This window comes from Lemur catta, chromosome 14 (genome assembly GCF_020740605.2).
Source record: "Lemur catta isolate mLemCat1 chromosome 14, mLemCat1.pri, whole genome shotgun sequence".
NCBI lineage: Eukaryota > Metazoa > Chordata > Mammalia > Primates > Lemuridae > Lemur > Lemur catta.
In genome coordinates this window covers 27,968,942-27,994,838 of record NC_059141.1, presented here as the reverse complement: position 1 = coordinate 27,994,838, position 25,897 = coordinate 27,968,942, and the positions used below count along the sequence as shown (strand labels likewise).

The 25,897-nt window shown below is 33.3% G+C and overlaps 1 protein-coding gene and 1 non-coding gene across 6 annotated transcripts in view; one reads left to right on the top strand and one right to left on the bottom strand.

Annotated features, from left to right (window-relative positions):
- HELLS (helicase, lymphoid specific) overlaps positions 1-24,064 on the top strand; it is a 43,884-nt gene extending 19,820 nt beyond the window's left edge. For 2 of the 5 annotated variants that reach the window (XM_045568886.1, XM_045568884.1), the window contains exons 8-22: positions 1,007-1,234; positions 1,587-1,769; positions 3,040-3,183; positions 5,905-6,101; positions 9,045-9,141; positions 13,772-13,933; positions 15,308-15,447; positions 15,531-15,672; positions 16,999-17,082; positions 17,163-17,282; positions 18,434-18,550; positions 18,918-19,077; positions 21,113-21,209; positions 21,290-21,366; positions 23,489-24,064. In XM_045568886.1, coding sequence (XP_045424842.1) covers positions 1,007-1,234; positions 1,587-1,769; positions 3,040-3,183; positions 5,905-6,101; positions 9,045-9,141; positions 13,772-13,933; positions 15,308-15,447; positions 15,531-15,672; positions 16,999-17,082; positions 17,163-17,282; positions 18,434-18,550; positions 18,918-19,077; positions 21,113-21,209; positions 21,290-21,366; positions 23,489-23,583 — 2,043 coding nt within the window. In that variant the 3' untranslated portion in view covers positions 23,584-24,064. The remainder of the gene's footprint in view (positions 1-1,006; positions 1,235-1,586; positions 1,770-3,039; positions 3,184-5,904; positions 6,102-9,044; positions 9,142-13,771; positions 13,934-15,307; positions 15,448-15,530; positions 15,673-16,998; positions 17,083-17,162; positions 17,283-18,433; positions 18,551-18,917; positions 19,078-21,112; positions 21,210-21,289; positions 21,367-23,488) is intronic. The other 3 variants (XM_045568885.1, XM_045568887.1, XM_045568888.1) reach the window with 3 other exon arrangements.
- On the bottom strand, positions 18,238-18,340 carry LOC123650474. The gene has a single exon (XR_006739350.1). It is a non-coding gene; the product is annotated as a U6 spliceosomal RNA (small nuclear RNA).
- Positions 24,065-25,897: the final 1,833 nt, after the last annotated feature.

The window sequence follows — 25,897 nt, the reverse complement described above, 5'->3', positions numbered from 1 at the left end:
GCCTCAGCCTCCTGAGTAGCTGGGACTACAAGTGTGCACCACTGCGCTGGGCCTAGTTTGCACATTCTTAAGTTGGAATTATAGACATCTATAACCAGTAAAGTGTACCATTGGTTTAAGTTGGTACTGAATGTCACAAAAAGATATAGTGGCACTCTTAAGTGTGATATACTGAGTTTTTAAACTTCTGTTTTACCCCTTTCCTTGCAATGAAAGTAATGATTTAGATGAAAGTAAATGTTTCTATATTCCCCGAAAGGAACTTTTTTCATTTTTTTCCCTCACAGATATTATCCATTATCCTCGCTGTGAGCAACAGAAATTATTAAGAAAATAGTTTAATAAATTCTTGAGTAGGACAGTACTGTTTGGGAAGTGCAATTCTAATGTTCATTTTAAAAATATGTGCCTGTTGGTAATTTTAATGTGTAAGAGTTATTCTAAGAAGTTTGTTGTTATTTTTTTTTTTTTTTTTGAGACAGAGTCTCACTTTGTTGCCCGGGCTAGAGTGAGTGCCATGGCATCAGCCTAGCTCACAGCAACCTCAGACTCCTGGGCTTAAGCGATCCTACTGCCTCAGCCTCCCGAGTATCTGGGACTACAGGCATGAGCCACCATGCCCGGCTAATTTTTTTGTATATATATTTTTAGTTGGCCAGATAATTTCTTTCTATTTTTTTAGTAGAGACGGGGTCTCACTCTTGCTCAGGCTGGTCTCGAACTCCTGACCTCGAGCGATCCACCCGCCTCGGCCTCCCAGAGCTAGGATTACAGGCGTGAGCCACCGCGCCCGGCCTGTTGTTATTTTTTAATGACTTTTCTTTTGTAGGGAAATGGAGGTGTTAACCATGTTTTTAATCCTGATATGATCTTAGTTCTCCATACTGATGATTATAGGACTAGGTAGATTTTGATTATTAGTTAAAATTTTCTGATAAATGGGTGTGTGTGTAAAGCAGCGTTTTATGCCAAACTTCTAATTAAACTTTTTTCTTTTTCTTTACAGCATGAAAACTCCTCCTCTACTAATCTCTGTGTAGAAAATCTGCAGAAAAACAAAGATTCAAATAGTATAATTAAAGATAGATTATCTCAAACTGTTAGGCAGAATACTAAATTCTTTTTTGATCCTGTTCGGAAATGTAATGGACAGCCAGTACCCTTTCAGCAACCAAAGCACTTCACAGGAGGAGTGATGCGATGGTACCAAGTAGAAGGCATGGAATGGCTTAGGGTAATGAATTGTCATTTTTAATACAAGATATTGGTTCACTTCTCTAATAACCTAGTAATGTGATATACCACAACTTGAGTTGTTCATTATAAAACAAACATTTGTGTGTAGATACTGATTTATATTTACCCTGAGTAAATTTTCAGAAGTGAAAATTATTTTGTTAAAGGCTCCCAACAATTTTATGGCTTTGATAAAGGACTTCCCACAAGTGTTGTTATAATTTATGGTTTGAATTTATCAGTCTCATCATAATTGTCATCTTTGGGTATGATTTTAGAAAAAGAAACCATTGCAAATTCGGTAGATACTTATATCGGAATTTAAATATAGGGTATGTTGTTTTATCCAGATGCTTTGGGAAAATGGAATTAATGGCATTTTAGCAGATGAAATGGGATTGGGAAAGACAGTTCAGTGCATTGCTACAATTGCATTGATGATTCAGAGAGGAGTACCTGGACCTTTTCTTGTCTGTGGCCCTCTGTCTACACTTCCTAACTGGATGGCTGAGTTCAAAAGATTTACACCAGAAGTAAGATGTTTTCTTGTGTTAGAATTGTTATTTTACATGTTTTATTCTACTTTATTGTTGTATAAATTAACTTTTAGACCTTCTTCTATAATTATATTGATTTCTGTACAAAAATTATCTGATTTGATTTATTCAAAGTAATACCCTACTTTAAATTTATAGAGAATAGGTATTAGTAATCTTGATCATCTTCCTTAAAATGTTCCTGGATGATTTTCTGTGCATTGGACATTTTGATTCACCCGAAGCAGACTTGGGTAGAATGTTTTTTTATAATTGTTTATTTTATTTTATTTATTTTTCTTTTTTTTGAGGTAGAGTCTCACTGTGTCACCCCAGGTAGAATGCAGTGTCATCATTATAGCTGACTGCAACATCAAACTCTTGGGCTCAAGCGATGCTCCTGCCTCAGTCTCCAGAGTAGCTGGGACTACAAGCACGGGCCATCACACCCAGCTAATTGTTTTTCTATTTTTGGTAGAGATGGGGTCTTGCTCTTGCTCAGTCTGGTTTTGAACTCCTGAGCTCAAGCATTCCTCCCACCCTGGCCTCTGAAAGTGCTAGAATTATAGAATTACAGGCATGAGACACTGCTCCCAGCCTTATTTATTTTATATGGTATTTTTTTCCCTACGTACATGTTATCTTTTTTTTTTTTTTTTTTTTTTTTTTGAGACAAAGTTTCACTCTGTTACCCGGGCTAGAGTGCTGTGGCGTCACCCTAGCTCACAGCAGCCTCAAACTCCTGGGCTCAAGCAATCCTACTACCTCAGCCTCCCACGTAGCTGCAACTACAGGTGTGCACCACCATGCCCGGCTAATTTTTTCTATATATATATTTTTAGCTGTCCATATAATTTCTTTCTATTTTTAGTAGAGACGGGGTCTTGCTCTTTCTCAGGCTGGTCTCGAACTCCTGACCTCAAACAATCCGCCCATCTTGGCCTCTCAGAGTGCTAGGATTACAGGCATGAGCCACCATGCCCGGCCCATACATGTTATCTTAGCCACATCTTTGCCTTATGAGAATTATGTATTCCAGAAGTAGTTTCATCATCTGTCTCTTCATATACTTTGTTTTTATGTTTTGTTTTTTTTTTTTTTTTTTCATTTTTCCCATGTCCAATGATTTGTTAAAATTGCTTGACTTGTTTTGTTGTAGAAAAATAGAACTAAAATAAGTAAAATTCATTTTTCCAAATATTTATATCTTTCCAAATATTTTTATTTTGTTCTAAAGTTTGTTATGTATCAATATAAAATTTTTTAGATCCCTACTATGTTATATCATGGAACCCAGCAGGAACGTCGAAAATTAGTAAGGAATATTCACAAACGGAAAGGGACACTGCAGATTCATCCTGTGGTAATTACGTCATTTGAAATAGCCATGAGAGACCGAAATGCATTACAGGTACAAATGGTCTTCATTGGTTTCTTTGTAATACAGAAAGTATTTTTCTTAATTCATACCACTTTCTCCCCATCTAATAGCATTTGTTTAATTTTTTTTTCTGGTTAAACTAATAGATCATGTTGTCCATATTCCTCTAGAACCTGGAGGCTTATGTTAACAGAAAGATTATGATGAAGGCTATAGTCTGTAACAATAAAATTAAAGCATATGGCACTTTAACTTCTGGCCATAATATCATTTTAAATGTGTTAGAATCAGCCAGACGTAGACCAAATCTTTGAATATATTACAGATAAATTTTTGACATATACTTTGAGTCCATAGACTTTACCCTATCCATTGTATTTATTTTAATCAAATAAGAATAGAATACTTGAAGACAAGTTACTTTTAGACTATCTTATGGGACTATGTGGTAATATTTTCGTCTCTGTTTTTCTTGATGTTCTAGCTACTTACTATTAATGCTGAAGTTAGTATAATGCAATTGGAAAATTGACCTTTCTTCTCTCATGGCTTCTGTTAATTAATTTATTGATGTTTGAACTTTTTCCTCACTGCTCCTCCTATTTCACATGTAATTCTTTACTGCTTTGTTTTTCCTTCCTCTGACTGCTGATGTCCCTGCTGAATCCAGTCCTCTTAGGTATTTCTTGCTTATATGGGATGAGGAAAATAAATAAATGGGTTCAACATAAAAGCAAAACACATAGGTCATAAGTAGAGTAATTATGGCTTGCATAATCATCAGTATTTGTTACTAGTATTGTGTGCTGGTGGTACTTTGGAATATGATTTGCAGAAATCTTAGCTGAGGAGTTTAGCAAAAAGTTTATGAATATGTATAGCATTAAAAATTGTCAAAGCCACTTCTTTACAGTACAAATAATATGTACTAATTATAGAAAATGGTAGTATACAGAAAAATGTAAAAGCACCAGTAACTCTACCTGAGAATTATTACTTTTATACTAAATAACTGCTGTTAACATATAGGTATAATTTATATGGATATAATTTATACGTAGGATCATACTATATATTTTCTTTTGTAACTCTTGTTTTCTACTCAGTAATATAACATGAAAACTCTTCTGATTACTTTATTCTTCCTACCCAGCCCATATTGAAATAGTTAAGCTTCCTTGTCAATTCCATTTGCGAGTGGCTAGAGTTTTCTCTTTTATTAATAAGCTTATGTTATCATTTCAAGGGTCTTAGCTTTAGGGGATAATGGGAGCATGGGATTCCAGGGCTGTTGTGGCTGAGTGGGAGCAGAAGTATCTTAGTTCACCTGCTAATTTGTTTTTTATTCCTCATCACTTGTTTCCTTGGTTTTTCTCTTTTCTGTCACTTATTCATTTATAAAGAATGTTTTCTATTTTCATCTGGCATTTTTAGATAGGGATTTTATAATAGTGAGCAATAATTCAGGTTATCTGATTCGCCATATTGCCAGAAAAATAAATTCTTTCCAAGTAGTTTTATTAAAGAAGATATAATATTACAAAATTTGTTCATTATGTTAGGAGTGTATAAAGTAAAATGCAAAATTTGAGCTGTTTTGTTACTGAAAAAGAAATGCAAAATGTGCCCGATTTCATACTCTTTCCTTAGTCTGTCAGTCCCATTTTCCAAGGATATCTTTAGTTGCCAGATTGGAATTTATATTTATAGAAATGCTGCATATTTCTGTATGTTAATACAATTAATTAGATGAATTTTAAGTTTGCCTTGTCAAGATATAAGAGAAAGCACAGATATTAAAAAAGAGAAAGTAAAAACAATTTTCGGCGAGGCACAGTGGCTCACGCCTGCAATCCTAGCACCGAGGTGGGAGGATTATTTGAGCTCAGGAGACCAGCCTGAGTTAGAGTGAGACCCTGCCTCTACTAAAAATAGGAAAATTAGCCAAGCACTGTGGTGTGTGCCTCTAGTCCCAGCTACTTGGGAGGCTGAGGCGGGAAGATTGCTTGATTGAGCCTAGGAATTTGAGGCTGCAGTGAGCTATGATGAGACCACTGCACTCTACCCAGGGTGACAGAGTGAAACTTTTTCCAAAAAGAAAAAAAAAAGGAAATAATCCGCCTCCTCACTCCCCCATTAAAAAAACGCAATTTTTATGTCAACTTTATAAAAGCAAAGGGATAACTTTCTCTGAAAATATGAATTGCTAAACTTGGCTCCAGAAAAAAGGGGAAAACCTAAACAAACCAATAACTTTGTAAGAAATTGAGAACATCATCTGATTTAAAGAGTGTCAGTCTCAGATGTAGTCTTCAAAAATGAAAATTCTAATGCTATTTAATGTTTCAGAGCATGGGGAACTAATGAAAGCTTTCAATTTTTAGGAATCTAGTATAACAGTAATATCAAGACTTGACAAAATATTAGAAAGGAAGTCTACAGATTGCTTTGACTAAAGAGTGAATAGGGAAATGTTAAAGATATAATATAGCAGGAGAACTTCAAATATTATTTCATGATCTAATGAGGTTATTCCAGGAATGCAAGTATACCTCAGTTTTAGAAATCTTTGTTTCATTAGTGGATCTAAGGAACACATGGTTGTCTCAAATAGATACCAAAATGGCATTTGATAAAATTCAACATCCATCCCTCAATCCCTCATAAAAGAGGTTTTGTTTTTGGAATTGTTTTTAGGAAAAATTGTAAGATTATTATTTAAAAATTTTTTTCCCTCAATTCATTTTCTAGCATTGCTATTGGAAATACTTAATAGTAGATGAAGGACACAGGATTAAGAATATGAAGTGCCGTCTAATCAGGGAATTAAAACGATTCAATGCTGATAACAAACTTCTTTTGACTGGTACTCCCCTACAAAACAATTTATCAGAACTTTGGTCATTGCTAAACTTCTTGTTGCCGGATGTATTCGATGACTTGAAAAGGTAGGTAAGCGAGTTATTTAACTGTTTTGCATATATTTCAAACATTAAAAATCTGTACTCTTAGTTAAAATTAATCCCTTTCTTTGTAGCTGAATTACAATGATAAATTTTTGTCTAATTCTTTGTGGTATATATTGTATGTACTACTTTTGACAAATTATGTGACAACAGGTAAATAAAAAGATTATTTAAAACATTTGCATTGATTAAAGGAAAATTGTTGAATGCTACATGAAGAAATATTTTTATAAGAGTCTTTTATGTCTTAACTCTGTAAAACATTTTCAGGTTGATTTTTTTCATTTTATCTTCACAAAACAACCCAAGGTTAAATGTATCTTATATAAAAAAAAACCTAGGTGTGTATAGTTGTGACAAAATATGACTAGTTAGCACCAGAGCCAGAATTAAAACCAAGTTCTCCCAATTTCAGCCTACTTCTTTTTATTCTGTTAGATCATTAAATATGAAATGTCTGATTTTGAATCAAAAGTTTATTATATCTCAAACAAGAAGCAGTACATTTCATCCAAGTATGCACCTAAACTATCAACACAGTTTTGCCATCTTGTTATGGTACCCATAAACAAGCGTAGCTTGTTTGTGTCAGCAGTGAAGAAGCCTAGAGAGTGAGTGGTGATGAAATCATGAAAGACTTTTTCCACAGCTTGTTGAGAATTGAATATTTTACCTTGCAAGAGGTGGTCCAAAGCCTGGAAGAAGGTGGTAGTCAGTTGGTGCAAGGTCTGGTAAATACGGTAGATAACAGAGTTTCCAAGTCCAGCCTCTGTAGTTTGAGGAGCATTTTTTTTTGTGACATGTGGTCTTGCAAGAGGATTAGCGTGTCTCCATTGACCAATCTCAGATGCTTGCAATTTCATCCAATTGGTTGCAGTAGACATCCGCTGTAATCATGACTACATTTCATGAAGCTGTAGTGGGTAATACCAGAGCTGGACCACCAAACATACAGCATTAGCTTTTTTTGATGAATATTTAGTGAATATTTTTTTGATGAATGTTTGGCTTTGGACTGTGTTTTGGCACTTCATCTTTATCCAGTCATTGTGCTGAATGCTTTCAGTTGTCACAAAGAATCAATTTTTCATTACACGTAACAATACAGTGTAGAAATGTCCACCTTTATGTTGTGACAACAAAGAAAGGCAAGCTTCAAGATGATTGCTCTCTGACACTCGTTTAATTCATGTGGTACCCATCTCCAGCTTTATTACCATGCCAGTTTGTTTCAGATGGTTCAACATTGTTGAAGTAGTAATGTCAAACCTTGCTGCTAAGCTGGGATCGATTCACTTCCACTACAGCTTTTAGCTCATCATTATCCACCTTGGTCTCAGGTCACCCACATGGCTCACTTTCAAAATTAAAATCACCAGAATGGAATTCTCAAACCATTGATGTATTATGCATTCATTAGCCACATCCTTCCCAAATACTTTGATGATATTTCAAGCTGCCTGCAGTGCATTGGTTCCATTATGGAATTCATATTCAAAAATAACACAAATTTTTGACTTATAATGAAGTGAAAGATAATCACAAAATAAAATGTGCATTTGAAAGACTGATACCTTCACAGTAGGAAGAAAAACCAAGAAGTGTCAAAGTGAAATGTCAGAGATACCAACTGTCAGATTTAGTACTTAAGGAAATCGGACATTTCATACCTAATGAGCTGAGAGGAAACTGTTTGAGTCTTAGCTTTATATCATAAAAACCGAAAAATAAAAAGAATTTTCGGACAATAATTAGTATCCTCAGAATGGAAGGAGATAATGTTAACAGAAATTAAAATAATTAAGATGGAAATGCAACAAACTGGGTTCAATGGATTAATTTATACTTATTTTGGCACCAGTGAAGGAAGAATGCTAATTGGATATGGGGAAATAGCAATATTTTATTTTGAGAATGTATTCCACATCTGGTTACTGAATTTCCAGATCCCACTCAGACCTACTGAGTTAAAATATTGAGGTAGGAGTTGGGAATCTGAATTTTTGAACATGCTTTGGGTGTTCCAATTTTGGCAATATCTGTTATAACTACTATATAAATGTTATTAGTATTTTTCACAATTGGATTTACTAACAAATCTGCATGCTTATACTTGCTCATTTATTTTTTATTTTATTAATATTATTTTTTAGAGACAGAGTCTTGCTTTGTGTCCCAGGCTGGATTGCAGTGGCCTGATCATAGCTCACTGTAACCTTGAACTTCTGGGTTTGAGGTATCCTACCACCTCAGCCTCCTGAATAGCTGGGACTACAGGCACATGCCATCACACCTGGCTAATTTTTTTATTTTTTTATAGAGGACAGGGTCTCACTGTGTTCCCCAGACTTGTCTCAAACTCTAGGCCTCAAGTGACCCTCCTGCCTTGGCCTCCCAAGGTACTGGGATTATAGGTATGAGCTACCTACCACGCCTGGCCTAATTGCTCATTTTAATAGTTTTTCTACTTTGGAAAGCACTAAAGGATGTGTAACAGATACCAACTATTATCAAAGCTATATAAGTATGCTGAATTTTAAAACATTTGCTTTAGTGGGTCATATTTATACCTGTAGAGACAAACCATGTGACCTTGGTTTTCAGAAAGAGTTGTTTCTATAACTTAAAATGTTTCATAAAGTATGTGCCTTAATCTTTATTTGATTGTTCTACCATTGTAATATATTAATATATTTATAAGTCATAAAAGTGTCCCCTATAAGATCACAGTTTTTGATTGTTGACTCAAAAAATACAGTTATCTTTGTTTTTAATATTTTCTTGTAATTAAAAATTGCTCGTGACGATTTGGTGCAGCAATACCACGTTTCAATATTGCAGATTACTATAAGTATAAAACATGTCTCATGTTAATATAATTGATTTTATTTAATAGGTTAACTTGTAACCATTTTTCTCTTCCAGCTTTGAGTCTTGGTTTGACATCACTAGTCTTTCTGAAACTGCTGAAGATATTATTGCTCAAGAAAGAGAACAGAACGTATTGCATATGCTGCACCAGGTTTTGACTGTTTTTTAAATTTTGCTTGTTGTAGGCTTGTAGAATAAATAAGGAACCCCAGAGATCACCGGTTGCCCCCTTTATAGTACAGATTTGAAAAATGAGGGTTTAATTTAAATGATTTCCCTGCCCTTTCCCCACTCCCAGAGGTCATATGGTTTTATGGCAGAACTCAAGTGCTTACTTAAATTTTGCTCTTTTCAGTTTGGCCAACCAGTGAAAATGTGTGGTTTTTATGCAGTGTTTGCCAATAATATTTGTATAATGTACATCCTTGCATGGCTGGTGAATGATCCATTCTTGCTTATTGCTTTCTGTAATTGCTACTCCATTTTAATTTTCTTTGCTTTAGGTAAGTATTATCTTTCAAAGGTCTCCTAGTCAAATTGGCCTGAAAAACTTCTCAGTCATGTTTTGGAAATTTTATTCAAAATCTTTATAATTTTTTCTGATTTTAAATTTTATACATGCTCATGAGAAAAATGTGAAACAGTACAGAAGTGAAAAGTAAAAATAGTATCATATCACTTGCTCTCCAAATCGTATTTCCTAGCAGCATATACTGAATGATAATATTGTATTTATTATAGGTCCTTCCAGATATTTTTTGTCTCTGTATAGACACATAACATGCATTTTATCTCTATTTCATGAGGAAAATACTTTTTGAAAAAATAAAATTATTACTCAGATAATCTTTTAAAAAATTATCAGAAAGTTATTTTCCTCCCAGTGCATGTAGATTGTTTTGTTTTGTTGTTTTTTGTTTGAAACAGTCTTGCTTTGTCCTCCAGGCTGGAGTGCAGTGGTGTGGTCTTAGCTCTCTGTAACCTTGAACTCCTGTGCTCAAGTGATCCTCCCACCTCGGCCTCCTAAGCAGCTAAGACTACAGTCATGCACTACAACACCCTGCTACATGGAGATTTAACTCATTGGTTTTTAATAGCTGCTTAGTATCCCATTTTCCCATCCCATTATAATTAATTATATCTGTCTCTTCCTGTTTCAAAATTTCCCTCTATCATAAACAAGGTTGTAATATATATTCTTGTAACTATATCTTTGTCCATTTCTGATTATTTACTCAGGAAAAAATGAATTCCTAGCAGAATTTCTGGATCAAAGGGTTTACATATGGGCCACGTTAGCTCACGCCTATGATTCTAGCACTTTCGGAGGCCAAGGTGGGAGGATCGTTTGAGGCCAGGAGTTTAAGACCAGCCTGAGCAAGAGCAAGACCCCATCTCTACAAAAAATAGAAAAATTAGAAGGGTATGGTGTGCACCTGTGGTCCCAGCTACTCTGGAGACTGAGGCAGGACGATGGCTTGAGCTCAGGAGTTAGTTCAGGGCTGCAGTGAGCTGTGATGAGGCCACTGTACTGGGCAACAGGACTAGATCCTGTCTCAGAAGAATGGGGAGGGCAGTTTACACATAAAGGCTTTTGACACATGACCTCCAGAAAGGATTTATACGACATATATATATCCACAAAGATTGTATGGAAATATTTGTAATTGCTTGATATTCATACCAATTTTGAGGTAGAAGTCCTTTAATGTTTTGCAATCAACAAGGTAAGAAAGGATGTGATTATTCATTAATTGAGATTGCTGAGCTGTCTATTGACTATTTGTAGTTCTTTTGTGAATAACATGTGTTGGCATATTTATCAGTTTCTTAATGGTTTATAATAACATATATTAAAGTTATTGGTTCGTATGTTGTAAGTATTTTCTTTCCCCTTCTGACTTTTTGGGGAAAACTTTATTTATGGTGTCTTTGTGCATGTGTGTGTAAGTTTAAAAATATTGATATGTCAGTAGTTGTTCTGGAGGCTTTGAAGTGTCCTGGTGTGGAACATTGTGGGAAAATGACTTATTAAGAAAGAAATATGTTTTGGGACGACATGATTATCCTCAATAGTTAAATTCATATAGCAAAGTAAGGGCTTTGATCTTAAGTTTCTATCCTTAGGAAATTTAACTATAGAGTCACGACAATGAGAATTTGTAGAATTTAGCACTTAAAGGGTGCCTCAGAGAGCATTCAGGTAAAGCCCTCTTCTCATTACAAGAGTCCTTTTATTGCTTTTTAATTTTAATTTTTTGAGACACAGTCTTGCTTTATCATCCAGGCTGGAGTGCAGTGATGTGATCATAGCTCACTGTAGCCTTGAACTAGGCTCAAGTGATCCTCCTGCCTTGGCCTCTGGAGTAGCTGGGGCTATAAGCTCCCACCAGCACGCTAATTGTGTGTGTGTGTGTGTGTGTGTGTGTGTGTGTGTCTCAACAGGGTCTCTCTGTTACTCAGGCTGGTCTCAAACTCATGGCCTCAAGCGATCCTCTTAGAGGATCCAGAATCATGGGGATTATAGATAGGAGTGAGCCAGTGAGCCAAGCAAGAGTCCTTTTAAACATATTCCTGAAAATGGTCATCCATTTCATTGAACATTTGTAGTAATTGTTATAGTTGGTTATTTCATAAGGTGGCTCGTTAGAATTATTGTTTTATTATAAATAACTAAATTTACATGAATATAGAGATGATAATGAATTTCCATTATATCCATGATCCAAATTCAACAATTTATCAAGAATGGGGACATTTTGGGAGTGGTCTAGCAATAAGAAAATTCTATGTAATATTGTATTTAAATTTGTCTTTATATAGCTTTGATGCTTTGCTCCTAACTCTGTTTTAACAAATTACTTTGGGGAAAAGTTTTATTCAAAATGAATTCCAGGTTAGTTGGAGACAGTTGTAAATCTCTAGCATGTTTCCTTAGTCACGTTTAGTATTCCTAGGTTTCTCAACTTTTTTCTATATGAAAGGGTTCCCAAATCTTTTAATATCCTTTAATGTCTCACTAACTTGCTACAGTTTGTCAGTCTTCCTTTTAAGATAGATTAGATACAGACATGATTATTAACTTTACAATGTGCAAGGGTTTTCCTTATACTGGACAGTATCAAAAAAGTAAAATAGCAATGAAGCCCTGTATCCATATTGCACTTTCAAAGTCAATTATATGAAAGATTCTGAGTGTATTTGTAATTTTTCATATACTTTGGTATATACTGTGTCAAGATAAAGTTTCGTAACTCAGGAGGCATCATTCTTAAAATGTTAGACTTAGTTTTTTTTTTTCACAAGTAAAAGCTTGAAAATTACTGAAACTCTTGCAATATTTGCTAATTGTTTTCATTCATGCATCTGAAAATTTGAGTTAGAATTCTGACTTGTATCTGATTTTCAGTCTTGAAATCTGTCTGTATTTAACTGACTTTTTAATGATTAATCTTTTAAAATTTTATATCATTAACAGAAATCTAGACCTTTAAAGTCTAGTTTGTTTAGTAATGTTGACATTAGGATTTATATCCTATCCAATATGCTTTTAAAGAATCAAACTATGCCTATTGATACACATATTATAAAGGTATAGTGCCTTCAAAAATATTTTTTTGAATTCCTTTGTGAAGTTCTTTAAGCTTACTATGTTTATATTTCCTCCCCACATTAAAAGCCAAAAGCAGTATAACATTTAAGAATTAAATTTCTTTTATTTAAAAATTATTTTCAAAATAATATATGTACATGGTAAAAAGTTTTTAAACAGATAGAAAGTTGTTAAATGAAAAGTGAAAGTTTCCTTTATTCCTGCCACACTTCCTTTCCCGTTATATCCTAGCAAATATATGTATAAATATTCTTTTTATGTGTCCTTCAACAGGGTAGAACGCCTCTTCACCCACATTTGCCATTTCTAGACATCAAACTGTAATATGTTAGTGCAAGTTGTAGAAAAATATTTATCATTATTTTGATGGTCTCTTTAAAGATAACATTCACATTTTTTTCCTGATTGCGTGTAGGTATATTAATATGTTTCTGGGCTAGTATCTGTAGAATATGTTTTTTTCTTAAACCACTGGTAATGTTTTCTCTTTATCTGGTATAGTCTCTCTATGCTTAGCTCAACACCTATGGGTATTTAAGTACAAAGCCCTGAAAATGAGTTTTACCATGTAATTATTTACTATATGTAAACCATTATAAACTCAAATTTATAGGGAAGGCTGTTAAGGGTATAAACTGATTTTAAACAGTGTTTGTGTTTTTTTAAAGGCCTAAATAATTTAATAATGGCACAATTATCTGTTGCTTCTATGTTATTCTATTTATAAATGTGATAATCACTTATAATCACCCCAGCTAATAGTAACTTTAAGCCTGAAGTTTTAGAACTTAAGCAAGGAAACTTCCATGTCTGTATCTGTAGACTGGTTGGTTTTCTACTAGTCTAAATTGTCTTTCTAAAAGTTGTGGGCTATAACTGAAATCTTTAACCCTAGGAAGTACAAATATTACCTTTTTATTTCTACTTTTTAAATTTTTTAAGATACATTCTTAGAGTTTTTAAAATATTAGTAAATTGGGAGATGTTACAGATAAATACTATGAATTTATTGTGTACTGGTCTGGGAAAATTTCAAGGAGATGATATTTATATCTCACTTTTTAAGATTTCATAGTATTTATGTAGGAAGAAAGGGACTGTGTGGGGACAGTATTTCCTGAAAAATAGGAGCATTCAGTGTTCATATTTGTTCATGTTTAAATTTTAGATTCTAACGCCTTTTTTACTGAGAAGACTGAAATCTGATGTTGCTCTTGAAGTTCCTCCTAAACGTGAAGTAGTAGTTTATGCACCGCTTTCAAAGAAACAAGAGATCTTTTATACAGCCATTGTGAACCGTACAATTGCAAGCATGTTTGGATCCAGTGAGGTAGAGTGTGGATTTTAAATGTAGTGTAAATGAGACTTGGCATATAAAATTTCATGCTTGATTTCAGTCCTGTGGCTCCTCATCTGTTTTCAGGACTTGTTAGGTATATTTCTCCCATCCAAGTACTAACCAGGCCCGACCCTGCTTACCTTCCGAGATCAGATGAGATCGGGCGCGTTCAGGGTGGTATGGCCGTAGACTTGTTAGGTATATTTCTAACTGGAGTATAAGGCCAGTAGTAAAAGGTATTACCTGATCCTGCTAAAATTTAAGTAAGTTACGTGTTAATTGCTTTATAGTCATCTGGAATGCTTGTTAAAAATTTAGGTTTCTTCACCTTACTGATTGTAGGAGCAAAAAAAAAAAATTTAGGTTCCTTTACCAGATTAACCCTCATCATTCTGTTTGAGATTGGACTTGGAAATACATTTTTAACAAACACACAATTATTTGAGAATCACTGTACTAAGGGGCTTACCAACTAGTAGGCCAGTCCCTTCGAAATATTAATATACAGGTTGAACATCCCAAATCCAAAATCTGAAATATCCCTAACTTTGAAACTTTGAGAGCAGACATCATGCTCAAGAAAATGCTCTTTAGAGCATTTTGATTTTCGGATTAAGTATGCTCAACCTGTACAGTTTGTTCACAGGAGGTCATTGATAGCCAAAAGGATTAAGAGAATATTCTACTTGAAAGAAATATCCACATTCATCACCCGCCATATTATAAGAGATGTAGGTAGGATGTGATTGTCATGTAAATGAAGATTAGGAAATCCTTAAATTTTGTGTAAATGTGTAGATTTTTGACTGTATGCTATGGACCTAGTATATTTTCTTTCCAAAATATTTATGGTTACGTATTTTTCTTTAGTACGACCATTAGACTCTCTTCTCCCCTTTTAATATTAATTATAATTAAAGGGAGGATCTGGCTTTTTAGCTATTAGAAACTTGTATTTGCCTCTTATAAAAATTCCATGCATACTATACTAATCCAAAGAGATATCCTCTATAAGACAAATTTCTTTAGCCTATTTTAGCTTTGAATTATTAAATCCCTTTATATACATTTAAGACAGTTTTATACACCCTTAATTTTTTCTGCTGAAATCTGAAGGTGCTTATTCTCAAATATTGTCATCAATGTGAACACAAATTTCATGTAGTATTTGCATTTGGCTATAGATTGTGGATCCTTGATACTATGCAGTTGGGAATTACTAACTTGATGAGAGACAAAATTATTTTTTCTTTATGTGTTAGAAAATCATTTTGTACACTAAAATATCAGACCTTATTTTGCTTATATTTAGAACCTAAAGGTATAGCTTTTTAAACAGATTTTTAAAAATTTGTTTTCTTTTAGAAAGAAACAGTTGAAGCAAGTCCTACTGGACGACCAAAACGGCGAACCAGAAAATCAATAAATTACAGTAAAATAGATGATTTCCCTAATGAATTGGAAAAATTGATCAGTCAAATACAGCCAGAGGTGGACCGAGAAAGGTGTGAGTTTAAAAGTAAATCTAAGTATTCTCTAAATGTGGTAATTTTTGCATTTCTCATTTATATGCACTATATGTTTTTAGTAGAACTGTTGTGGAAGTGAATATCCCTATAGAATCGGAAGTTGATCTGAAGCTGCAGAATATAATGATGCTACTTCGTAAATGCTGTAATCATCCATATTTGATTGAGTATCCTATAGACCCTGTTACACAAGAGTTTAAGGTAAATATCATTTAATAATTTGCCATTTTGATTTCTGTAACTTTTTTATATTGGAGGAAAGTTATTTTGTTTGGTTGGATTATTATTATTAAAAGTAAATATTGTACTGTTTGCCATATGAAGATCGTTATCCTTCAGTAAGCTGGGATAATCTTCTCCCCCAAAATTCAGAAAACCTTATGAAGGTTAGAATGATAGTCACTTTCTATGTGCAGCTAATATTTTTGTTTACATGTTTTATGTGAACAGCTGAGAATTAATATTTAATAAAGCAATTGATTTTTACTCTGCATATTTGCTTACTGTATTTTAAAGGTAGTTTTCACCTTTTTAGTATTCCTTTTAGTTAATATTCAGCTTTTCAATCAACCTGACTGCACATTGCTTAAATCTCAACAAAAAGCCACAGAAGAAAACCAAAAAGTTGGTATTTAATTGGGGACTTTCAGAGTAAGTGAATGGAATTGCTTTCTTGGGTAGTTGATAGAAAAATAACATAATATTAAAATAAATCAGTTCTTAGTAACCCTCAATAACCCTTGTTTGATAGTAGCTTACAACAAGGTTTCCGCCTCTGCTAATATTGACATTTTGGGGCCAGATAATTCTTTCTTAGGAGGTAATGTCCTATTCACTTAGGACATTTAGCAGCATCTCTATCCTCTACCCACTGGATGCCAGTAGTGTCCGCTTTCCTCAGTTACGACAACCTAAAATGTTGCCAGCCACTGCAGATGTCTCCCTGGGGTGAAGGGCAAAATTGCCTCCATTTGAGAACCACTGTTTTATACTCTGTATTCGAGTAACGAAGAAGATATTAATAAAACTTTCCTGCTCAAATGAAGACAGTTCTCTGATGAGATAATTTCACCAGAAGGTGAAAAATTTCTTTATTCATAATACTTGAATTGCTTATATGCTCCTGTGTTTTCTTTAATTTCTACTAAGAATTCTAGCAGCAGTTTTCATCTTGTTGGGAGTTTACTCAATTATAAAGAATAAACCCTAATTATATGCACAGTAACTTTGAACTTAATGTTCTCTTATGTGAAACCTTTGAGAGGATTGTAGAGAATAAACCACAGTTATACTTGCATTTAATTTTGTTTCTGTGAAATCAGTTGTTTTACATCCTAATGTATGTCTTTCTTTGAGAAATAACTATCTTCTGATTTTTAAAAATTAAATAAGGTCAGTTTTTAAGTTTTATAGTGACTTATTTGTCATTGACAATTAAACTGTTCAAATGGCTTTTGTTTTGACAAAGCAAATGATTAGTAATTATAGTGAGTGACAGTTTTCTCTCTCTCTTTGCCTATTTTTAAGGTCGATGAAGAATTGGTAACAAATTCAGGGAAATTCTTAATTTTGGATCGAATGCTGCCAGAATTAAAGAAAAGAGGTCACAAGGTGATACTTTTGATTGGAATTTTGATTGCTTAATTATTTCTTACTGATCAGTGTAGATACTAAATATATTTAAATTTCAGGTGCTGCTTTTTTCACAAATGACAAGGATGTTGGACATTTTGATGGATTACTGCCATCACAGAAATTTCAACTTTAGCAGGCTTGATGGATCCATGTCTTACTCGGAGAGAGAAAAAAATGTAAGACTACTTATGTCATACATACTTAACTTTATTTTGCAACTCCTATCTTGGTTTCTGAAGTAATGTTCCAAATAGAGCCACAAATTGATAAGCTAGGAATGACAAAAAATCTTGTGGTGGAATCAAAAACAACCATTTTGATTTAGTGCTAATAAGTCTTAATGTTTGATTCTCAAATATTATATATATCTCTGGCACAACCTTATATAATAATATCCTACTTAAACATGACTGTAAGAATATTGGGATAGCAGGAAATTTTTGTCTGACCTTTTACTCCTATTCCCATTTTATTATGAAAATTTCAAACATGTAGCACAGTTGAAAGAATGTTATAGTAAGTAACTGTAAATCTTCCTAAAATCTTCCATTAGCATTTGACTGTACTTTTTAAATCACATAACTGTGATAACAGCATTGCTGTGTCCATTCAACAGTTCATCATCTTTTTTGATGCATTTCAAAATAAATTATAAATGACACTACCCTTATCTCTAGTGACTTCAGCATATTTTGTCTTTTGAGGTAATATTTACATATTCTGAAGTAAATAAAATAAAGTATACATTTGCTGAGTTTTGACAAAGCATATGTAAATGTATCCCAAACCCCTATCAAGATATAGAACATTACCATCAGCCCAGAAAACTTTCTGTGCTTGCTACTAGTCACTTCACTCTTTCCACCCACCCTGTCTCCTACATAACCACTACTGATTTTTGTCATCATTTTTTTTGCATGGCTTTTCTTATTTAAACATCCTTGGATGTATAATTTTTAACAAAAGTAAGATCTCTTTAATAAAATAGCTGCTTATAAAATAGAGTTAACGTGAGCATAGATTTTATTAGTTAACATAATTGTTTTACACATCTGAACAATTCCTTTGGCCTCCCGTGGATAGGTCTCTGACAGTTGTAATTATTTTTTTTTCTTTTTCTCTTTTTATTTTTTTTATATGGAACGCTTCACGAATTTGCATGTCATCCTTGCCCAGGGGCCATGCTAATCTTCTCTGTATTGTTCCAATTTTAGTGCATGTGCTGCCAAAGCAAGCATTAACAGCTGTAATTAAAAATAGTTTTTTCTTTCAGTCTTATTGGTTAAAGCTAGTTTATTTGTTGTGTTTACATCCTTTTTGCTTTTAGATGCACAATTTCAACACAGATCCAGATGTGTTTATCTTCTTAGTCAGTACACGAGCTGGTGGCCTGGGTATTAATTTGACTGCGGCTGATACAGTTATCATTTATGATAGTGATTGGGTAAGTTGGAAGCATAGCAATTGCTTATTATATTTCCATTCTGAATTTTAAATCTTTCATTGTATACATTACAATTTAATTTATATACTTTGAAAAGATTCATTTTCAGCTAAGAATCATTTCTTTATCAAGTTCTCTGCATGTAAAAACTTGAAATTTTTTCTTTGCAGTGTATAAAATTTTGTCTTATGATTGCCAACAGTGTGTAGAATGGTAACTTTATCTGTGAAGCTACTCTAGGAGTGTAAATTAAGGCATCATTATTAAAAAGTTTCTGATTGGATTATGCATGTTGACTTTACCCATGTAAGTTTAAGTTAATTTTAACCTAATACTATTAAATGTTATTTTTCTTTTTAACTTTAAGAACCCCCAGTCTGATCTTCAGGCCCAAGATAGATGTCATAGAATTGGTCAGACAAAGCCAGTTGTTGTATATCGCCTTGTTACAGCAAATACTATTGATCAGAAAATTGTGGAAAGAGCAGCTGCTAAAAGAAAACTGGAAAAGTTGATCATCCATAAAAGTAAATACTTATGTAGTACTTTTTGTTTCGGTTATCCATTATGTGTTGTGAATTTTATAACTGTTATTTTCTTTATTAAAGAAATTAGTGCTGCTTGATATGACAGAACTTAAATAAGCTGTTGAGAATTTGGAGCTGCTAAAAGCCTAAGCTAAGTTGCTGACCGTACACATAAAAGAAAGTATATTAGTGAGTATAGATGAGAAATAGAGGGGTAGAGAAGAAAGGGTCAAGGATAATCTTGAGGCTAAATATCCTAAACTCTGTCATAGGGAATTTGGCATGATGTTAATGCATATTCCTGATCAGAGATTGGTCTGCCAAAAGTTTTAAGAAAACTTCTAAATATCTTGTAAGTTCAGTATGTTAAATATTAGAGTATTAAGTGTGTTGAAGTAGTGCTTTAAAAAAAATCTGTTTACTTTGTTGAACCCCCATTATTTCACAAAATATTTGACTGTAGAGTACCTTTTCATAGTTTAGGACACAGCGTGTTAGTGTTTTTACTCTGCAGAAGGTTCTGAGGAGGAGGGGAGTTGAAGTAGGTGAGATGTTTTACGTTCCCTGAGATTCCTTAGAGCAGTTCTATTCATTCAACATAAAATTCTGGGCCAGACGTAGTGGCTGATGTCTGTAATCCTAGCACTTTGGGACATCAGGGTGGGAGAATCACTTGAGGCCAGGAGTTCGAGACTGGCCTGGGCATCATAGTGAGACCTCTCTACAAAAAATTTAAAAATTAGCCAGACATGGCGGCACACACCTGCAGTCCCAGCTACTGAGGAGGGTGATTCAAGAGGATCGCTTGAGCCTGGGAGGTTACAGTGAACTGTGATCATACCATTGTACTCCAGCCTGGATGACAGTGAGACGCTATCTCTTAACAAAAAAAAAAAAATTAGAAGAGAAATTATATTTGAATAAATGGCTTCATAGCTACCTGAAAAAAGTCGAAAATTATCCATATAAGTCATCAAGCCTAGAGAAATTGGGAGCATCATCATAATGTTAAAATGTTGAAAGTCATTGTCATTTTATTTTTTTACTCTTCTGCTTGCAAATACTTTCTCCAGAGTATCAGGGTTGGAGGGAAGAGTGGATTAGTTTTTAGACAAAATTAATTTGACTTGATGGAACATTCAGATTGTAGTTGGAATTTGCACTGAGGGGGAAAAGGAGCTTTATCCTAAGAAGATTTTGCTAAAACATTGTCACTTGTGCTGCTTTAGGAATTAAATGGTTAAATAAATTATATTTTGCTTAAGTATTGAATATAATTTCAATTTAGATAAGGCCTACCCATAGTTTTATTTTCTTAAATTCTATTTTTGGTATTTTAATAGATTAATTTTACAAAAAAATTTGAAAGGATTTTTAAATGCTGACAATTTTTAATTGAGATATAATATACATATAATAAAATGCACATATCTGAAGTGTATGCTTATATGAATTTGGACCAGTGTGTGCACTCGTGTAAATTATCCAGGTTAAGATAGTTTCCTCATGCATCCTTTCCAGTCATTCCTCTTTCTCCCTTGACCCTCACTAGAAAGGAATCAGTATTCTGATTTTTGTCACATAGATTAGTTTTTTCTTCACCTATTCACTGGTATGTGTGTATTCTTTGTCTAGTTACTTTGTTCAACATATTTTGAGATTCGTATATGCTGTTTGTACTAGGAATTTTTTTGTTGCCTAATAGTTTATTCATTCTCATGTTGATGGATGTTTCTGTCCAGATTCTAGGTATTATGAATAAGTTGCTCTGTACAAGACTCTGTGTATGTAATACATTTATTTGTCTTTGGTCTTAGGGAGCGTATAGGTTTATGAGAAACTACCAAACCTTTTCCCACACAGACATAGCATTTTCTACTCCTATCAGGAAAGTCTGAGAGCTTCAGTTACTTTTCTTCCTTACCAACACTTGGTTTTTTTCTGTCCTTTTTAATGTAAGACATTCTGATTGGTTTGTAATATATAGTTTTAAAAGGAATTTTAATGCTTTGAATTTCTTGAATTTTTTTTCTAGATCATTTCAAAGGTGGTCAATCTGGATTAAATCAGTCTAAGAATTTCTTAGACCCTAAGGAATTAATGGAATTATTAAAATCTAGAGATTATGAAAGGTAAGATTTTTTTTAAATTTTAGAAAGATGTCATTTATAGTTTTGATTTATTCATAGAGACTTGAATGTTTTTTTCATAGGGAAGTAAAAGGATCAAGAGAGAAAGTCATTAGTGATAACGATCTGGAATTGTTGTTAGATCGAAGTGATCTCATTGGTAAGTAACATGCTTTTTTTTTAATGGAAACTTTGAAATATACACAGAATAGTATGCTGGACCCCTTATAAAGCAATCTGCTCAGCCACAATAGTTCTCAACATTTATCCATCTTGTTTCATTGCCATTTTTCTTTTGTCAGAGTATTAAAACAAATTTCAGATGTCAAGACATTTTGCACATACTTTATTACTCATTTTTTTACTGAAAACATGTTTTTAAATATAACCACTATGCCATTATTACATTTAAGACACTTGACATTAATACTTTAATTTCGCCTATTATAGTATACAATGTATATAAGGATAGTTTAACAGCTGAAAATATTAATATGATTCACATTAATTGAATGAAGGAGAAGTAGATGATCACCTCATTAGATACCCACAACTCATTTGACATAAGAGTATAATAATCTTCCTAATTCTTAAAACTAGATATAGAAAAGAAAGTTCTTTTGCTGATAAGGAACATTCATCTAGGAAATTACTACTACAATCAAGAATAATCAAGGATAATAGCTATCATTACTACTGTGATTGTGCAGTGTATAAGAGTCCAAATTGCTTGTATTTGGAGGTGGTCTCATATTCTTCTTAGAAAGTCCAAGGGAATCCAGAAGCTTTTAAAATAGAATTCAGAGGGTTGCTTGTGAATTAGTAGTATGTGTAACAGCAATAATTACTTATTAGTAAATGAGATATTTTACTACAGCTACAAAACTGTAACATACCTAGAATTAAATAACAATTTTTAAGGCCTTTATGGACAAAATTATGAAACACTGAAGGACATTTAACAGAAAGTCCGAATAAATGTACAGATTTAACTACTCATGTTTATGAATGTTTAATGTAAAAAATAAGTCAGTGTTCCCCAAACTAACTTAAATTCCTTGCATTGCTCTTCTAATTAAAATCTCAGTATGACTTTTTAAAGAATAGACTGTTATTAAAATTTATATAGAAGAGTAAAGGGTCAAGAACCAAGACAATTTTGAAGAACAAGATAATCTATGTCAGGTATTAAGTCTTATTAAAAAGAATTGGCACATAATGTGATAAATTGAATAGTGGTACAATGTGGTAAACCTAGAAAGACAATCAAACTTCCATGGAAGATCAATAAGTAACAGAATAGCCTTTGAAACTACAGAGGGGAAATTCCTATTAATCAATATGTGATGCTGGATAATTAGTAAGCAACAGGGGAAAAATTAACTTACATCGTCCTCACCTCATTCTGTACTTATGAACACATTTTAATTACATTAACAATCTAAGCATGTATTCACAACCTACGTATTAAAAGAAAATTTTAACTTAAGACAGAAAAATATGTTTATGACTTTAGGATTAGAAAAGAATTCTTCATGGTACAAAACTCACAAATTATATGAAAAGATTGGTAGATTTTCATTACATTAATATTAAAGTCATCTTTAAAACGGATGATACCGTAAACATGTAAGATAGAAACCTCAAACAATATTTGTAACATATAAACGGACACAAAATAACTAAAAATCAACAAGAAAAATAGACAACATAAGAGCAGACTATTACCAGGAGAAAGAAATGTCAATGAACGAATATACAAATGTAATTAGAAATCAGAATAATATAAACTAAAATCAATAGAGACTTTATTCCATAGCCGTCTCATTGACAAAAATTTAAAAGACTGTATATTGGCAACAATTCTATGTTTGTAAAGGTGAGTTTTCAGTGGTGTCTTGCTTCTCACCTTTTAAACTAACCATGATTGATTGGGCTTTGTTTAAAATATCTCTGAGAATAGTTCAAATTGATGTTCTCTTTATTGCTCTGTAACTTGTGTATCTGACCACAAATTCAGTGGAAGAGATTTTGCTTAGCAGACTGATGCTTCAGATTATGTGTTCCCTAAAAGCTGATCATAGTTATCCAAATGAGAAGAGTGTACCTTTTTGCTTTTGCTCTTAAATCTTACTGATTAAGGAAGAGAGTGCCCTGTATTACTGTGAGTTTTTAAAGTTTGGACAGATGACTGACTTCCTATAAATCATATTGGAAATTTCTTTTATGATTTCTTTTCAGGTTCTTTTAAAAAACTATCTGTCTTAATATTTTTCTCTTAGATCAAATGAATGCCTCAGGACCAATTAAAGAGAAGATGGGGATATTCAAGATTCTAGAAAATTCTGAAGATTCCAGTCCTGAATGTTTGTTTTAAATTGGAGCTAAAGAATGGCTTTTAAATGTTCTTGTTTACATCTAATGATTTACTGATACTAGTTTTGAAATCCACATTGTCCATTTTACTTTTTTGATTATATCAGTTTATATAATGTAACTAGTACCATTGCATACTTAATAGAGGGTAATTTTCTGAGCCTTATAAAGAACAAAGAAGTATCCATATTAAGTTTGGATTTTTAGTTAATTTTTGAGACTGGGTAGTACTCTTGGGTACAGGCTGATATGTACTTAACCGCTTCCAGATTTATACAGTCTTCCTGTGGAAGTTTAGTAAATGTTTTTCCCCCTTTCTTTTAGTAATACAGTTCATGGGTTTTTGGTACTTCAATTATGGAGTAGGCTTTTGATGGGAGGAGATTGGGATTATGCTTTTTGTTGTTTAAGGAAGAAATTGTTTGATTTTAGAGTCTATTTCTATAAGATAGTTCACCAAATAAATGTTTATTATGAGATGATCTCATCAAATTATTTTTTCAGGAAAGTGATAGCTTAAGTGAAATAATAGCAAAAGACTTGACTGGCTTGGGAATTCAATATTATTATACTGTTTTGGTTTCATTCACTAGTACTACTACTATTTGCATATGTCATACAAAGATTTAAACTGGACATTGGGCTAACACAGAGAAGGCTCTGGAAGAAACTAGGGTCTTGATGAAAGATCAGAACTTGGACATGGTATTATTATATCATGCTGGACAATAATAGAACAAGAGAGTAGAGTCCCTGACAGTTTATAGGGGGAGCTTAAATAGGGAGAAGAAAACAAGAACTAGGAATATAAGTAGTGCAAAAATGGATAGAGCATAAAGGCCAAAAAGGGTACAATTTAGGCCCTGTGTGAAAGGGTATCAGACTATGAGACAGAAATCCTGATGATACCTTAAAGAGGAGAAATACTCCCTGAACCATACATTTCTGTGCTGGTTGGTTATCTCACGGAAAAATGTTACTGTTGTTGTCTGTATGTTCAAATGCAGGTCACATTATCTGTGCCTTAAGATAATGGAACTAGGGCTCAAAAGAACAACTATTGTAACAGAACAGTTGGCCAAAGAAAAGAACAGACTACAGAGCAGTTTTTTATATTTATTTTTTAAATGAAAATGGTTAACAGTCATACAAGTGTGCTGAGTCTTGCTTGAAATTTATGATCCTGACATTGGTGAGTTGCTTACAAGTTATACTAAATTTTCCTAATCTGTTCTCTTACATTCTCCTAAATGACTGTTTTATAGCTTCATCTCTGTCATTATATCTCTAATATCTCCTCACTCTCACCTTGCTCCCTGTTGCACTGAGAAAATAGAAACAATTAGGAAAGAGTTTTTAAAAATTGTCACACTGCATCTGTGTATCCTTTTTTTTTTTCTTTTCTTTTTTACTACCCCATCTTAGGTATATCCTTCTTTCTTGTTGCTATGGATATATTGCCTATCCTAGCCAGAGCCAACTGAAAAGTCTCATTTCTTTAATAGCAAAACCCCTTGAAAAAAGTTGTCTGTATTCAGTTTTTAGTTTGTTCTCTTCCATTTTTTTCCTGAGCCCATTCCAATCAGATTTTTATCTTTGTTTTCAAGGTCTCCAGCAACCTCAGTGACTTCATTTTACTTTATCTTTCACTAGCATTTCATACAGTTGTTGACTCTAATCCATAAAACAATTTCTTTAGTTGGTTCCTAGCAAACACGTTGGTCTGGATTTTCTTCCTCCTTCTCTGCCTCTTTCTCATTCTCCTTTGCTGTTTTTTGTATCTCTGACCCTTTAAACATTGGAATGTCCTAAGCAGGGTTTAGGACTCCCTTGATGGTTTTATCTCATTTCTTTAATACCAACTGTGCTGATGATTAAAAAATTACATCTCCAGCATGAACCTTTCTCCTGACCCCCAAACTTGCGTATCCAACTGTCTGCTTGGTATCTGAAAACTCATACTATCCCAAATCTGAACTTTGATCCTCTCTATCCAAATTTGCTTCTTTTGCATTTTCCTTATTCAATAAATGGGAATTCCCAGTTTAGACCAAAAAATCTTGCTGTCATTCTTGATATCTCTCTTTTCCTCAGTTCACATCTGGTTCTAAAGGAAGCCCTGTTGCCGATACTTTGTAAATATGTCTAGAATCCCACCACTTCCCACTACTTCAACATGTAATAATGGTCTCCTATATCTTTTTAGTGTATGTATATAATAATTACTGATGTTATTGTCTCCATGTAAATATTGTCCTTCAGATAAGCCATGATATATGCTGATTGTATTTTCACTCTTGTACAGCTTTTTACCT